Source organism: Sapajus apella, unplaced genomic scaffold (assembly GCF_009761245.1).
Source record: "Sapajus apella isolate SASKATOON/1434 unplaced genomic scaffold, GSC_monkey_1.0 scaffold95, whole genome shotgun sequence".
Classification (NCBI taxonomy): domain Eukaryota; kingdom Metazoa; phylum Chordata; class Mammalia; order Primates; family Cebidae; genus Sapajus; species Sapajus apella.
In genome coordinates, this window is record NW_022437035.1 from 461,130 (window position 1) to 477,836 (window position 16,707).

Below are 16,707 nucleotides of genomic sequence, written 5' to 3' on the forward strand. Positions count from 1 at the left end.
TTTTTTTTTTTTTTTTTTTTTTTAAGTAGAGACAGGGTTTCACCATGTTGACCAGGATGGTCTCGATCTCTTGACCTCATGATCCACCTGCCTTGGCCTCCCAAAGTGCTGGGATTACAGGCGTGAGCCACCGCGCCCGGTGTCTTTTTGTCTTTTTGGTCCCTGATGACAGATACCTTTCCCAGTCTGCTTAGCTTATTTCTAGATGGTGTACACCCTGATAACAGCATAGCCTGGCACAGTGGCTCGCACCTGTAATCCAAGCTATTCAGGAAGCTGAGGTGGGAAGGTTGCTTGAGTCCAGGAGTTTGAGACTGGGGTGAGCTGTGATCTTCCTGCTGCACTCCAGCCTGGGCAACAAAGCAAGACCCGATCTTTCAGAATAATAATAAGAAGAAGAAGAATGAAAAGAAAAAAAATAATAATAAAATAAAAAGAACAAGAGAGGAATGGGCTTCACCCCGTTTCTGTAAGGAAGCTCCAGAAGTGTATCTTCTCACTGAGCTGCTTTTCTCTGGGGCTGATGCATTAGCTGCAGGCCGGGGACTGCAGCTTATGAATATGCTTCTGTGATTTCTGAAGGCCTTGGTGCTGGGCAGGCTTCTCGTTCTGAACCGAGAGGATGGGAGAGGAAGCCAGTGGGTAACATGTACCTGCTCCATGCAGCACACACAGGCTGCTGACTTAGGCAGCTTTTCCTACCCCACATCAAGTGTCAGCTTTTTACTGACCAGGAGGCCGAGGTTCAAAGAGGTGAAGTAACTTGCTTGGGCCGCACAGCTCCACGGTTTGAAGCCTTCCTGATTCTTCAGTGGACACACTTTCCCTCCCTCAGCTGTCTTGTCTTTCTTGGTGCATCCCCTCTCTTGCTGCTTCGTGAGCATGGTTTGGTACAGAGAAGCACCAAGTTCAGGTAGATTAAGTGCTGAACTTGAGAAAGGCTATTTCTTTCCATCATCCTTGAGGGCTGTCTTCACCCAGCCAGTCCTTGGTGCACCACCTGGCCCTAAAAGGAAGCTGATCTGCCCACTTGGTGCCCCTGGTTCCTGTCTGGGGGTGGGGGCCTCCCACCCACACCCAGCTCTGACTTGGAGTATAACCTTCACCTTTCAGTGTGGGGCTCCTCTTCTGTGAAGCCACGATGCATCCTGGTCCCCCGGCTCCTGCTCCCTGCTTCTGCGCTCACAGCAGTTGTAGGCGTTTTTTGCAGTGCACGTCCTGCAGGAGGTTGCTCGTCTGTGCCTGCCAGGTCAGAGTTTCCAGTCCCAAGCACACCCCCTGGCCCAGAGCCGGTCTGAAGAGGAGGGGATTGGATTGGAGGAGAACTGTGTGTACCTCCTTTCCAGAAACCTTCGGGTGCTCCTCCCAGTGGTTGGGGCCCCAGGACAGGTGCCCTTCACTGCTGTGGAGACAAGCATAGCCTTGACTTCCTGGTTTCCCTGCCAGCCGTGCAACAAGCCATGCACATGTCATCCTTCATTTTTGATCTTTGGTTTGAAGACATGGCTGTCGCTTCCTAGGACACCTCACTTCCCCCAGGGAGAATGGTGCTCTTTTTTTCTTTTTCTTTTTTTTTTTTTTTTGTTTTGCGACGGAGTTCTGCTCTTGTTCCCCAGGTAGGAGTGCAATGGCATGATTTCGGCTCACCGCAACCTCTGCCTCCTGGATTCAAGTGATTCTGCCTCAGCCTACTGAGTAGCTGGGATTACAGGCATGCACCACCACGCCCGGCTAATTTTGTATTTTTGGGAGAGACGGGGTTTCTCCATGTTGGTCAGGCTGGTCACGAAATCCCGACCTCAGGTGATCCACCTGCCTCAGCCTCCCAAAGTATTGGGATTACAGGTGTGAGCCATGGCACCCAGTCGGGAGCATGGTGATCTTGAGGCCAGAGGCACCTTGATCCTGACCTGCTGGTAGGGCACGGGCATCAGCCTGCTCATCCCTCTCCTCCTGCATGTCCCCACCCACCCTGCATTTGGTCCCAGATGCTGATCTTGAGTCTTCTGGGCCATGGGGCCATCAGGAAACCCTCAGGGAACTCTTTGGCAGTTCGGGGTCTCAGTAGACTCCTGTGGCACGGGTCTTCTCTGTGAATACTCATTCATAGTGTAGGCAGAGGTTGGACAGAGGCCAGGCACCCCCTTGCCTGGGGTGCTGTGGGAAGGATTCACGTAGGCTGGCCTATTGCAACAACCTACAGCCCCAGGACCCCGCACAGAGGTCAGGCCCTCGTCCTCTCTGTGCCATGAGGACCAGGTTTTTCGAGTGCTCGCTGGGCTGGCCAGCAGGGCAGTGTCCAACCTGTTGCTAATGAAAACCTGCCCTTACCCAGAGCAGAAGAGTGTCCTTTCTCCAGCAGCTCTGCTGGCTGCACACTCCCAGCCTGGAGCAGCCTGCCTCTCTCAGTCAGGGTTCTGCACCCTGATCATCACCGGGCTCCCCCAGATTAGGGGGACCGGGAGGGGGGTTAGACGGGGCCTCCTTGCTCTCTGCCCTGTCCGGAAACTCAGTTCCAGCTCCCCTCCTTATGTGGGCCTGGCAGCCAGCTGACAACAGTTTTGTTCACCTTGTTCTGTGTTGGCTTTTCCTGCTTGGTTGTCACAAGCCCAGTTGGTTTTGTGGGTTCTTTGTTGGCTTTTATTTTAGCCTCAGGTTTTGTGTTTGCACCCGCCTGGAGAGGGTTGTGGTAGGAGGGCCTTCCTTCCATGTCACTGACTTCTTTTTCCAACTTCCCTTTACCTCTGGCTTCCTCCCCGCCCTGGCCTCCTTGCCTGGCTGCACGGCCCTCCCTGCATTCACGTCCTTTCCCATAACTGGCACGTGCACAGCCCTGAGTTATAAATAGCCCCAGGCCTGGCCCTGCCCTTTGCTCTCTCGTTTTCTCTCCATGGACTTGGCTGGTTTCTGAGCCATTCCTGTCTGATGCCACCAGCACTAGACTCTAGAAGACTCTAGGAGATTCTTAGTCTGAAGAGAAGTGCCCTCATCCTGTATCTTGTCTCCACCCCACCTACTCCATGCCCTGGGCCAGATGTTCCCTGAGTGGCCCCACCCTTCAGAACAGGGAGGGAGAGCTGGACCGTGTGCCTTCCTGCCTGCGCTGTTTTTCCTCCTGGCTCTCCAAACCATGTGGACAGAAGGAGACACAGTGCCCTCACCCACGCAGGCACCAGCATCTGACACTGGGTGGGGCCGTCATGGGCCCTGCTGCCCTGGCAGCCTCCCTGGGCCCTGAAGGCCCCCTGGTACTCAAAGTAGCAAGATTGTCCTCAGAACATGAGCAGGGCTGGCAGGCTGGGTGGGTGGGTGGCACTGCCTGAGGGGCCTGCCATTCCCTTCACCTCTTCCCCTCTTGCTGGGCAGGGAGCAACATCTGCACACAGTGGGAGACACCTGTACAGGCAGCGGGGGGGCTGCTTTTGCCAACTCCACCATTCATGATGGGCAGAAGGGGGTGTGATAGGCCACCCCACCCTATGTGTACGTGCACAGTGGGCAGCAGACTTGCTGCACTTCGGTAGTATTTCAGGGCACTGAGGCAGGCTCAACCGGCACACTCTAATGCGGAGACCCTGAAGGAGCCCTCAGAAAAACGCTGCCAAAACTAGGACCCAGCCAGGTCTTGGAGATCCACTCATTGATTTAGTAAATGAATTTTAATTGAGCACCTAGGTGTTCTGGGCACCATGTTAGGCAAGGAAGTTCCTAGCTTAGGCACAGCCATGGCCTGGAAGCTCCCACCCATGGAGTCACTGCCTACCCTGCCCTGGGGGGACAGGTGTGCCTGGGACATGCTTGTCCTTTTCCTGGAGCTGCTCTCAGCCCAGATCTTGATGGCTGTCCCCTCCACATATATGCACGTGTGTATAAATGCATATATATGCACACATATACACAGGCACGTGGGCAGGCTCACAGTTCATGCACACATTCTCACAGGTGTGCACACACTTAGGAGATTCCCAGGACAAAATGGTGGCCCAGGAAGGCTTTTTAGATGGTCCCAGTGGGCAGTTGAGGCTTTGTGGTCTAAGCCCCAGGGACTCAAGTGGGGCACAGGGTAGAGCTCCCTCCCCAGCCAGTGGAGGCTCAGGGCGGGAGGACTTTTGCCTGAGACCATGGGGCAGCCCAGGCCCTAGGCCTTTCCTGTTGAACTTGCTGTCTATACCATGACTTGGCTCCCTCCTAGCAGGCCAGGGAAACAGGACAGCAGGGTGGGGTGTAGGCAGGCGCTGTGCTGGGACCCTGATTCCAAATCCAAATTCTACAGATACCATGAGGCCTGAGCTGGCCTCAGTCAGATCTTTCCACAAACCCGTCAGTTTTCACTGGAGGTGATTCTGCTCCCAGGGCATACGTGGCAGCGTCTGGAGACATTTGTGGCTACCACAGCTTAGGGGAGAGGGTGTTACTCACATATGGTAGCTGGAGGCCAGACATGCTGCCCTGAATTTTACAAGGCACAGGACACCCCCCAGTCCCTGACAGAGCCCCTCCAGGATGTCAGTGGGGCTGAAGAGGAGCCTGCCCACAGCCAGTGATTTTCTCCGAAAGTGGGAAAATGAGTGATCGGGGACCACCACCCCAGTTCCACACCCGTGAGCCCAGCAACTAGTGGTTTGGTAGGTGGGGCTGTCGCAGACACAGACCCCACCCCCGTGCACGTGTACACACACACACACACACACACACACACACACACACTCATTCACTCACTCACTCTCTGGCACTTCTCTCTGACTGCTCGCGGAGCTGGTGGGCACAGGCAGGCAGAGGGAGCACAGCCTCAGCCCGGTGGAGCACTGAGGTGCTGCCATGGGCATGGCCAGCCTCCAACATTGCCAGTAGCCAGGGAGCAGGTGGGAGTGGCCAGGAAGTCAGGCGGCAGTTTCCATGGCCTTTGGCGTCATCATCTTTGGTGTCATGCCTTTGCTAGGGCTGTTGTAAGTAAACATCACAGACTGGGGAATTTAGTTTCTTGTAGCTCCGGAGGCCTGAAGTCCAAGGTCAAGTGGTTGGCAGGGTTGGTTTCTTCTCAGGCCCGTCTCCCAGGCTTGTCTTCTCTGTGTGTCTTCACATGATGTTCCCTCCATTTGAGTCTGTGTCCTGATCTCTTCTTCTTTTACAAGTCCTGGTGGGGTGCTGTGGCTCATGCCTATAATCTCAGCACTCAGGGAGGCCATGGTGGAAGGATCATTTGAGCTCAGGAGTTCAAGACCAGCCTGGGCAATGTGGCTTTTTTTTTTTTTTTTTTTTTAGACGCAGTTTTGCTCTTGTTGCTCAGGCTGGGGCGCAATGGCGTGATCTCAGCTCACTGCAACCTCCACCTCCTAGGTTCAGGTAATTCTCCTTCCTCTGCCTCCCCAGTAGCTGGGATTACAGTCACCCGCCGCCTCTCCTGGCTAATTTTTGTATTTTTGGTAGAGATGGGATTTTACCATGTTGGCCAAGCTGGTGGTCTCGAACTCCTGACCTCAGGTGATCTGACCGCCTCGGCCTCCCAAAGTGCTGGGATTACAGGGGTGAGCCACCATGTCTCCCCCCAAAAAGATTTTTTTTAAGTTAGTAGAGCATGGTGGGGGGGTGCCTGTGGTTCCAGCTGCTTGGGAGGATTAGGTGCGAGGATTGCTTCAGCCTGGGCTCTGGGGGCTGCGGTAAGCTGTGACTGTGCCACAGCACTCCAGCCTGAGCGACAGAGCGAGACCTGGTCTCAGAAAAAAGAACCAGACATATGGAACCTTTTGGCTTTGGTTTAGCTTAATCACCTCCTTAAAGCCCTGCCTTCAAATACAGTAACATTCTAAGGTACCTGGGGGTTAAGGCTTCAACATGAATTTGGGTGGGGGGGCAGGGAGACGTTATCATAGCACAAAAGGCAGCCTCCCGGGGCCATGGGCTCTGTCCCCTACATCAACGTTGGGCCAACAATGTGTCAGCTCCATCTTTTTAGACAAAAACAGTAGAGAATCCCTGAACTTTCAGCAGGGATGCTGATGGGAAGGGTACTTTGTCATAGCCCACATGTAAGAGGGTCCCTGCCAATGATGTCAGGGCCTAAAAAGCAGGGCCAGGGGACACAGGCCTTGAGCCCAAGGGACAGGGTTCTTCTGGAGTAGGTGTTAACAGTCCCCATGGTTGGGAGGGAGGTGCTGCCTAGGCCCTGTCAGTCAAAGGGTCATGTGGCAGCAGCAGTCAGAGAATCCAGGTGAGGGGGCCCCATGTGAGCAGTGGGGAGGGGAGTTTGGTTGCAATAAGAGCCAGGTGGCCATGCTATGGGTTCCATCGCCCCCTCTCCTTCTCCTTCCTTGACCGTGTCAGGCAGCTGCTGCTGGGTTGCATGCAGAAGGCATGGAGAGAGGCCTGGCCCAGCCTGCTCCGCACCAAACTTTGTGTTTTGTGGTCTGGCAAGACTAAAGGTGGCTCCAGGTATTGCCCCTGGGATTCTCTGTGACCACAACCGTGTGGCTGAGTATGTGTTGAGGGTCCCCTGCCTCCCTTAATTCCATGTGGAGCCTTCATGGGGGCAGGGGTTTGTCCAGATGTCAACAAGCTGGCCCTCCTCTCTCAGAAGACCCTGATGCCAGCATCACCCTTCCAGTCTGACTTCTGTCTGTTTCTCCTGCAGAGTGAGCTGGACTTGGAAAAGGGCTTGGAGATGAGAAAATGGGTCCTGTCTGGAATCCTGGCCAGTGAGGAGACCTACCTGAGCCACCTGGAGGCACTGCTGCTGGTGAGGAGGGCGCAGGAAGCTGAGCAGGGTGGGGCGGAGCAGGGTGACAGAGTTGGGGAGCCTCTTTGCCCATAAGTCCCAGGTCAGCTGTCAGAGCCTGGGTGCAGCTCGCTGTCCCTGGAGTGGATACCAGTGGAAGACTGAGTTGCCAAACAAAGCTGGTTTTAAAATTGTATTTGTTATGTGATTTTAAAAATAAAAGTGCATATGTCAAGTAACCGTGACTGTCCACTGTCATGCCGTGCACCTGACAGGTGGCAGCCCCTCTCACCTGTGCCCTCTTCCAGCCCATGAAGCCTTTGAAAGCTGCTGCCACCACCTCTCAGCCGGTGCTGACGAGTCAGCAGATCGAGACCATCTTCTTCAAAGTGCCTGAGCTCTACGAGATCCACAAGGAGTTCTATGATGGGCTCTTCCCCCGCGTGCAGCAGTGGAGCCACCAGCAGCGGGTGGGCGACCTCTTCCAGAAGCTGGTGAGTGACCCAGAGCCGGTGCTGGCACTACAGGCATGTACCACCACACCCAGCTAATTTTTTGTATTTTTACTAGAGAGGGTTTTGCCGTGTTGGCCAGGCTGGTCTCGAACTCCCAGCCTCAAGTGATCCACCCACTTTAGCCTTCCAAAGTGCTGGGATTACAGGTGTGAGCCACCTTGCCCAGACTTTTAAAAAAAAATTTATTTATATAGGTTTTGTTTTTGTTTGTTTGTTTGTTTGTTTTTGTTGTTGTTTTTTTTGAGACAGAATCTCCCTCTGTCGCCCAGGCTGGAGTGTAGTGGCGCGATCTTGGCTCACTGCAACCTCCACCTCCTGGGTTCAAACAATTCTCCTGCCTCAGCCTCCTGAGTAGCTAGGATTACAGGCGAGTGCCAACACACCCAGCTAATTTTTGTATTTTGTAGTAGAGATGGGGTTTCACCATGTTGTCCAGGCTGGTCTCTAACTCCTGACCTCGTGATCTGCCGGCCTCAGTGTCCCAAAGTGCTGGGATTACAGATGTGAGCCACTATGCCCAGCCTTATGTAGGTACTTATAAAAAGAGACGGGGACTCATTGTGTTGTCCAGGCCGGAGTGCAGTGGCTATTCACAGGCACGATTCCACTGCTAATCAGCACAGGAGTTTTGACCTCCTTTGTTTCAGTCTTGGCTGTTTCACTTCTTAGGCAAACTGGTGGTTCCCAACTCCTGGGAGGTCACCATATTGATGCCAAACTTAGTGCATAGCATACTACGGCCCAGAACTCCTGGCTGAAGCCATCCTCCAGCCTCAGCCTTCAGTGTAGCTGGGACCACAGGTACACACACCACCACACCCTGTGTGCACACAGTTTACCTGAAGCAGGCTTCCTCCACAGGGAAACAAGTCCTCTAGGGGCAGGTGTGGGCTGAGGCCAGGTCCCCTCTAAGTGTGAAGAGCATGTGATTCCTTAAAAGCCTTGTCCCCAGCACTCCTGGACTATCCAGACACTCAGCTGTGGCCTCAGGCTTCTCCTTGGCTGGTGCTGGGGACTGAGTTTTCTGCTCTGAGGTGTGGCTTTCCTGTAGGCAGACCTCTCCCTCTGCCACCCTGTGCTGCAGACCCCCCTGGACTCCAGGCCAGAGCTACGACTTGAGAAACACACAAGGCACTTACTTTGTTCCAGTTCTTGCTTCTTGGGGCTGTTTCCCCTACAGCCAGAGAGCAGGAGGCTGTATTTTGATGCATACTGCCCCCTCCATCTTTGAAGCCCCCCATTTCTCCCTGTGTGTGTCAGCAGTTTTAAAAGTGGTGGACATAACTTGGCCTGCCACCCTCCTGAGAAAGGAAGAATCCTGGTGTTGGGGGAAGAAAAACATCCAGAGCTCTTCCTAAATAATATTCGAAATTGTTCAGAGACTTTTAAAAAATGTTAATACCTGATGAACACTGGAATTTAACTTTGGAAAGTTTCTGCTGGCTTCCCTGAAGACCTTGAGCTACGTAGCCTTCATGAGTCAGATGACGCAGCTGGAAGACTCAGGGGAGAGGCTGGGGCTGCAGTGGGAACTTGTTCCCCGTAACCACAAGCTGGGTACTTACGTGTGCCCAACCTGGGCTGGGTGTTGGGGCCTCTGCAAGAACAGATAAGCCGGGTGCCTGCCCTTGTCCCTGCAGAGCAGCTCAGTAGGGTTGGCCCAGCACTGCTCCGTGAGGCTTCCTGGTTGGACAAGTCTTAGGACCAAAGGAGCTCACAGTGCCCTGCCCAGCTCCGGTGGCGCCTCCAAGCCCAAGAACTCGTGATCCACATCCAGTGGTTCAGAAAGCCAGACCCAGATTCGGCTTCTGCCGCCTCCTCCCGTGGGGCTGCACGGGCTGACTTCCCCACTCCGGGTTTTGTTTCTGGCTGCAGTTTTATCAACTCAGAATTTTTTTTTTTTTTTTTTTTTTGCAATGTTTGGAACATTTTATTGAAGTATAAAATTGTTGGAATTTAGCTAATAGAAAAACATAGTAAATATTTACGAAAACACTGATAACATCACTCGAGTCACACGCAGGTAACAATGTAGACAGGTCTTTAAAAAGTTACAAATTGAAATTATGGAGATATGAATCTAATCACTCATTGCTGAGCATGGTTATCAATATAACATTTAAGATCTTGGAGCAAATGTCCCCCAGTCTTCTGCAATCCAGTGCCCTTTGGAAATTGGTTGCTCTCTTTGGGAGATTCAGACTCAGGGGCAGCCGGAAGGGGACAGTTAAGAGCTGAAATCATCACATAACTGGCCTAATTTTCTTCATTCTATTGATTGTGTCAAGTTATAGACACAGTCAAAGTGTTTTTCTTTAGTCTCTGATGATTTGAGAAGATGAAGAACATGAGCAATTTCTCATTGCCTGAACAAAAATTTGACACATCAAGAGGCTGAGTGTGGAGTATCTGTACTAGAACCATAAAGTTCTATCTGAGGGTACATTATGCATAAAACTGAGATAAAACAGAGAATTAACTATGCTGTATCTCATAGTTACTAAAAGTAGGAGAGGAGGCAGAGTGACATTTTTAAATCAAACTGCTCTAGTTTTTGCTTAATGGATGGTTAATAAACACACTGCTTTATGCTGAAGTGACCACATAACTATTTCTAGAGTTCAGAAGAACTTAAATCAGGTTTTAAAGACAAAAGAAAGCAGGCTCAAACACAAAACAGAGAACAATTTCCATGGTCAATATTTAGACAGAACTATAAAAAGCTAAAGGGCTGGGCGCAGAGGCTCACGCCTGTAATCCTAGCACTTTGGGAGGTGAGGCAGGTGGATCACCTGAGGTCAGGAGCTTGAGACCAGCCTGGCTAACGTGGTGAAGCTCCGTCTCTGCTAACACAAAAATTAGGCGTGGTGGCTAGTCCCAGATACTTGGGAGGCTGAGGCAGGAGAATTGCTTGAACCCAGGAGGCGGAGGTTGCCATGAGCGAAGATCACGCCACTGCATGCCAGCCTGGGCAACAGAGTTCAACTCAGAATTTTAATTTTTCTAATTATTTCAGACTTACAGGAGAGCTATAAGAACGGGGCAAAGTGTAGGCTTCACCCAGATACACTGATTGTAACTTTTTGCTACATTTGCTTTATGTCTTTTTGTGTACACACAAACACACATGCACCCATACACACAAGCACAGGATTTTTTTCCCTTCTGACTACTTCATTGTGTATTTGCTGTGAACAAGGACATTCTCTTCTGTAACCCACAGTACAATTTGTTAAATTCAGGAAATTTCACACTGATGAGCTACTATTATTTAATATATAGTTCATATACATTTCCTCCAAATTAACAGTCGCATTCTTCACGGCTGTTTTCATTCTCTGATTCAGGTCCCGGTTTAAGATCACGTTACAAACTTGGTTGTCACCTCTCTTTAGTCTCCTTCAATCTGCACCAGTTCCTTAGACTTTGCGTGTCTTCCGTGACCTTGACTTTGTTTTTTTTGGAGGCGGAGTCTCGCTCTATCACCCAGGCTGGAGTGCAGTGGCGTGATCTCGATTCACTGCAGCCTCTGCCTCCTGGATTCAAGCAGTTCTCCTGCCTCAGCCTCCCACATAGCTGGGATTACAGGTGCACACCTCCACACCCGGCTAACTTTTGTATTTTCAGTAGAGACGAGGTTTCACTATGTTGGCCAGGCTGGTCTCAAACTCCTGACTTCAAGTGATCTGCCTGCCTCAGCATCCCCCAAAGTGCTGGGATTATACAGGCGTGAGCTGCTGTGCCCACCTGACATTGACATTTTTTGAAGGGCACGGGCCCGCTTAGGTTCACCAGTTTCCTCAGGAATAGCTTCATGTTCTGTGCAATAGCACCACAGCAGCGAGGCCGTGCGCTTCTCAGTGCATCAGATCCGGAGGTGTGTTCTTGATTAGTGAAAAATGTGGAAAGGAATTGCTTAGAACTTCTCACAAGCCACCTGGAAGATGTGAGGTCCTGGAGCAGGAGGGAGGAGAAGTCCTGAAAGGAGTCCTCCTCCCAAGACCCCTGAGACCCTGCCCAGCTGTCACCTCTTCTGAGAGGCTGTCCTGGCCCTGACCACATTCTCCAAAGCAGCCCCCATTGCTCTCGGTCCCCATCCCGATTGTAACCATCTGCCATCACACTACCTGTGTGTGTTCACGCATGTGTTTATCAGGTGCTCTCCTGTTAGAACACCAGCTTCAGAGGGGCAGCGCCTCGTCTGAATTATTCACCACTGTGGTGACAAGGCCTAAAGCAGGCCCTTAGTTTGTGGGGAGATACTTAGTGACTTGCAGAGGAGGGAGGAGGGAAAGGAAGAGCTCTGGGCCTCATCACTGCACTGACAAGGAAGAACCTAGAATTGGAGGATACCAGGTCTCCTCAGTGTGGCAGGGCCTGCTGGGTGTCCTCTGGCTGCTACTCTTTCCTTGTACACTCTAAGACCCTTTGCACAGCCCCTGTTGGGAGCAGGGCCAGAAGATCAGATAATACCAAGGGTGCCTGGTTTATCCAGCATCCGGAATTGTCTTCTGTGGAAACATAAAATTCAATATAAATGCAAATGCACGTGGAAATAAAATTAGGTTTGACGCAAAACAAACGCCAGGAGCCGTGAATGCCTTGGGCTCCCAGTTTGCAGTCAGCTGCAGGGGGAGTCTCCAGCCCTGACCAGTGCGTCTATTGGGTCTGCCCTTCCACTCCCCAGGCCTGGGTTTGCTGGTTTTCCCTCGCTGCCCCTAATGCTGTTGTGAGGCCCAGAGATGGCTGTGTCTGCTGCATTCACACACGGGAAGTTGTTGCCAAATCGAGTGTGTGTCTGAGCTGGAGGGGTGCAGTAAGGAGATCTGTTACAGCCTTTGGTTTAATAGAGAACAAACAAAACAGCTCTCACCTTACAGCCAGTCAGTCTCCCCCCTGCCAGGTGTGCAGCATGACACTGGGGCACCCTTACCAGGCCCGGGATGGGCTTGTGCCTGTGCAGCGGGAGGCTCTCTTCTGCAGAGGCAACTGGACTCTGTGTCTTATGTGCCTGAAGGGACTGAACAGGAGTGGACACTGTGGGTGGGATGGGGGGGTGACCTCCGTGTCCAGGATACACTCCTGCAGCCAGAATGAGAAGATGCTGCGTGCAGACACTTGTCCAGATTCACTGACAACCTCGAGCTTTAGCTGCCGCTCGTGGCACCGTTTCAGCGAGTCGGGTGGGAGGAATAAGTAGCTCTGGAAGGGAACTGTTACCTGCCTGGCGTCGTCGTGAGTCACTTCTCAGCATGTCATTTTGGGAGCGGGAAGTGTGCTGGGTGTGTGGGGAGGGGAGGAGGTGGGAGGGAGCAGCACGGAGGAGCCGAGGCCCCTGGAGTTCCTGATGAGCTGTTCCAGGGAGCCCGCTCCTGGAAAAGCGGGGGAGCTGCAGCACCTGTCGACTCTCTCTTCCTTCCTCCCTGCAGGCCAGCCAGCTGGGTGTGTACCGGGCCTTTGTGGACAACTACGGAGTTGCCATGGAAATGGCCGAGAAGTGCTGTCAGGCCAATGCTCAGTTTGCAGAAATCTCTGAGGTAATGCCTTGACGCCGTTCAGCCAGGTGCGCCGACTCCCACCTGTACCCTCCACCTCCCCGGGAGAACAGAGTGCGCCACGTCAAGATCTGGTCGTGAACCCCAGCTGTTTCCAGATTCTGTTGGGTTTGCTGCATCAGCCCCATGCTGGGGATGCTGTTAACAGGAGGAGCAGCTGACAGGATGTCCTGCCTCCCCAGGGGAGAGGGCCTGATTCTGGGGGTTGGCCGGGTTCCGGGGACACTCTTTGCCCCGTCTGTCTGCAGTGAGGAGTGTTTGTAGTTCTGCCCGTTAACAGCTCTCACCACAAGAGTCCTGAGGCTGACTTTGTACCTGGCACTGGAGACGCGGCTAGAGGTGACCCACTCTTCCTTTTCTGGCCTGTCAGAGACCTTGAGAGTGGGAAGCATCGAGGGGCTAGTGTCACCGGGTGAGGGCTCATGTCACCTGTGCTCTCTAGACCCATGTGAGGAGCAAAGCAGCAGGTTGGAGCTGCACTGCCTGCCACAGGCCCCAGGCTTGAGACTGCTGACCCCCTGCCTGCATTTAGCCCCAGGAAGCTGAAACCTCAGACCATGCAGTGTTAGCACCCTGAGCCTCGAAAGAGTCATTCAGAAACAGAGACCATGAATGGGCTGTTCAGGAGGCTGGTGGCCAAGCCAAGACCAGAACCTAGTGACACCCCTGGGTCTGCACTCTCCAGACTGGGGTTCTTCCTGCCGTTCCCCACCCCGTGTCTGCCTGGTGGCCAGTCTGCGACATTTTCCTCTTCAGGGGTCTTTGTGTCTTGATGATCCCACCAACTCGCTGTAGCTTTGCCTTCTGACTTGGCATTCCCCCACCCAGCAAGGGTTCTGAGCAGAAAGTAGGGGTTCTGCATTCACGCCCTACTTCTAGTGCCCATGTCCCTTGCTAACCCTGCAGTTCTCCCATGGAGCAGAAAGAACCGCAGGGTTAGAAAGAGACATGGGCACTAGAAGTAGGGCGTGAATATAGTCACCCTTGCTGGGACACACCCTCAGCTGTCACCCCTGGGCTTTTGTTCTCAAGGCTTTATGCCGTCATATTTATCACAGGACGGCGCATCATGGACCCCGCCCTGATGTTTCCAATAGTGATAGTACCTGCTGCCCTGCTCCTCCAGATCCCGTGGGGCGCCCTGCTCCGCCAGGTGCTGCAGGTAACAGGCTCTGCATGCATCCAGGGCTCCGGCTTCCCTCCCCGCTGCCAGACTCCCTCTGGACCATTCAAGCTGTTCTCTCTTTGTCTTTCATTAAATGAGCAACCGTCCTCCCCAGCAGCTGGCATGGTGACACTGAATTTCAAGTGACCTTGACAAATCAGGGACCTGAGCTTTTAAGAGCAGGCTGTAGTTAGATGGGCAAGTTCAAGTCCACCCGGACAGGTTTCTGCAGAGGAGGGAGGAGACACCGCGGGACGCCACCTGGGGATCACGTGGTCCCACCAGCCATGCACCAGTGGATTCTGAGCTGTGGCTGGGATGCAGGAAGTGGAATGGGGCTCAGGGTCAGCCACAAGCTGGCCCACTATGAACGTTTGTGGCACTTGCACCATCAGAGTGACATGCACTTCGGTTCTCTGTGTTTCAAAAAAGACCCAGAAAAATTGGAGCCACCGAAAGAGAGCAGAGTCAAACTCAAGGAAGAGAAAGTGGCAACCCCTGTGGAGGCGGGAGGGGTCAGTGCTCAGGCATGGGAATTTGAGGATCACCCTCCAGTACAGGAAGGAGTGGAGTAGTGTCCATCTTCTCCTGGGACCGTCCTGAGAGATGGGCAGCGGCCAGTTAGATCTGATTTCATGGAACACCAGCTCTCCAGACAGTAGGTAATAGGAATTATATGAAAAGGGCTTTGGGAGTCAGGCTGGTTTGGGAGATGCAGGGTTAAGCCAAACTCACACGTTTTCTTTTTTTTTTTTTCTTTTTTTTTTTTTTTTTTTTAAAGATGGGGTTTCACCATGATGGCCAGGCTGGTCTTGAACTCCTGACCTCAGGTGATCCACCCACCTCCGCCTCCCAAAGTGCTAGGATTACAGGCGTGAGCCACCGTGCCCGGCCAATTCATACGTTTTCTTGAGGCAGGTGTTCGCGGAACTTGCAGGTAACTCCCAAGCATCGCACTTTCCAAGGCACGTGGGCCGCCTCCCAGGCTCATGTGAGCCCAGCACCTGGTTTTCGCAGTCTTTCATTTGGCTCTCCCACCCCCTCACACCCTTTGGGAACTGCTGAGTCAGATGTACAGAGGAACAATCGCTGCAAGGGCTGTTAAACTCTCAGGAAAGGTACCAAAGCGCATGGCAGCATTTGGCCCCAGCGAGCTGGAAAACATTGTCTTTTGGTCTTGAGATGTCTCCTACAGCACAAGAGGTTGGCAGAACAACCTCAGAACCTCTTCCGTCTCTGCTGCTTATGCCTTTGTTCAGAAGCTTAGTACAGGGAATTAATCTCAGCTCCTTCCCAGAGGATCTGAGGCACATAGAGATCTTTTATACCGCATTTCTCCAGTGATACGTTCAATGCACTTATATCAAAACATGCTAGGCTCTTCACTTACCGGCCCTGCTCTTGCCCTGGAAATCTCATTAGCACCTCATTTTTTAGCAAGTACACTTGCAAATCCTGAGACGGGGGGTGGAGGGAGAATCCATTGTCAGCCTGCAGTGGTGTGCCTGCCCTGGCCGTCTCCAAAGGCGAGTGCTTTTCCGAACTGCCAGCCCCCTGCATGCCATCTGATTGCCCCAAGAAAACAGTGATGTGTGTTTAGGAGCATCCTCCTGTTGGCCTCCATTTGCAGGATTCTCTGTGTCAGAGGATCTCAGTCAGGCATGATTTTGTTCACAGGGGACAGACACTTGGCAATGCCTGGAGGTGCTTTTGGTTGTCACAACAGTGGGAAGGCAGGCGTGCTCCTGTGCCTATAGGTAGAGGCCAGGGCAGCCGCTTAGCACCCTACGGTGCACAGGACAGCTGCTCAGAGAATCTCCAGCCCAAAATGTCAACAGTCCTTGGCTGAGAAGCCCTGTCCCAGGTGGACCGCAGCCTCCAGGGCATTCTGTGTGCTCAGCTTGCCTGTGGGTCCCTGCACACCCTGTGATTTTATTATCAGCTCAGAATGCGCCTGGGTTCATTGCAGTGAGGGAAAGCCTAGATTGCTGCCAAAGGTGGAACTTTCTGCTTCATCGAAGTTGCTTCTGTCATCTGTGTGAACATGCGCTTTTTTCTCTGCAGAACCTGAGAGCCAGAAGCAACAAAGATGCCAAGGATCCTACGACCAAGAACTCTCTGGAAAGTGAGTTCTGCATGCTGGGGCCTCTTTGTGCCCTCATGGGGGTGCTGCTGCCCTTAGAGGTGGCAGTGTGGAAAAGCAGACACAGTGCCCACTTGGGTCACCCCGGGGTGCCTTCCCTGTTCTACTCTTCAAATAGAGTGGGGACGGGGAAAGAACAGCTCAGGGAGGGCAGGGAAGGACGTCGTCAGGACCAGTTTGCCAACAACAGTAGCAACAAGGTGCTGCTTAAATTGACTTAAATGTCATCGTGTTGTCCCCAGTGGCCTTGTAAGGAGGATTTTTTTTTTTTTTTCCGAAGCGGATTTTTGCTCTTGTGGCCCAGGCTGGAGTGCAGTGGCACGATCTCAGTTCACTGCAACCTCTACCTCCGGGTTCAAGTGATTCTCCTGCCTCAGCTTCTCTAGCTGGGATTACAGGCATATGCCACCACACCCAGCTAATTTTTGTGTTTTTATTAGAGACGGGGCTTCCCTATATTGTTCAGGCTGGTCTTGAACTCCTGACCTCAAGTGATCAGCCTGCCTTGACCTCCCAAAGTGCTGGGATTACAGGCGTGAGCTACTGCACCCAGCTGTAAAGAGGATTTTATTTTCGGTTTTTGCCGATGACAAGTTTAGTCATGAAGTAACCTGTGC

The 16,707-nt window shown here is 52.6% G+C and overlaps 1 protein-coding gene across 1 annotated transcript in view; it reads left to right on the forward strand.

Moving 5' to 3' along the window:
- The window catches only part of BCR (BCR activator of RhoGEF and GTPase), a 138,795-nt gene that overhangs the window by 78,008 nt on the left and 44,080 nt on the right, over positions 1-16,707 (forward strand). The window contains exons 3-6 of the mRNA XM_032256618.1: positions 6,629-6,733; positions 7,021-7,206; positions 12,657-12,764; positions 16,012-16,072. Of these exons, the coding sequence (XP_032112509.1) occupies positions 6,629-6,733; positions 7,021-7,206; positions 12,657-12,764; positions 16,012-16,072 (460 nt within the window). The remainder of the gene's footprint in view (positions 1-6,628; positions 6,734-7,020; positions 7,207-12,656; positions 12,765-16,011; positions 16,073-16,707) is intronic.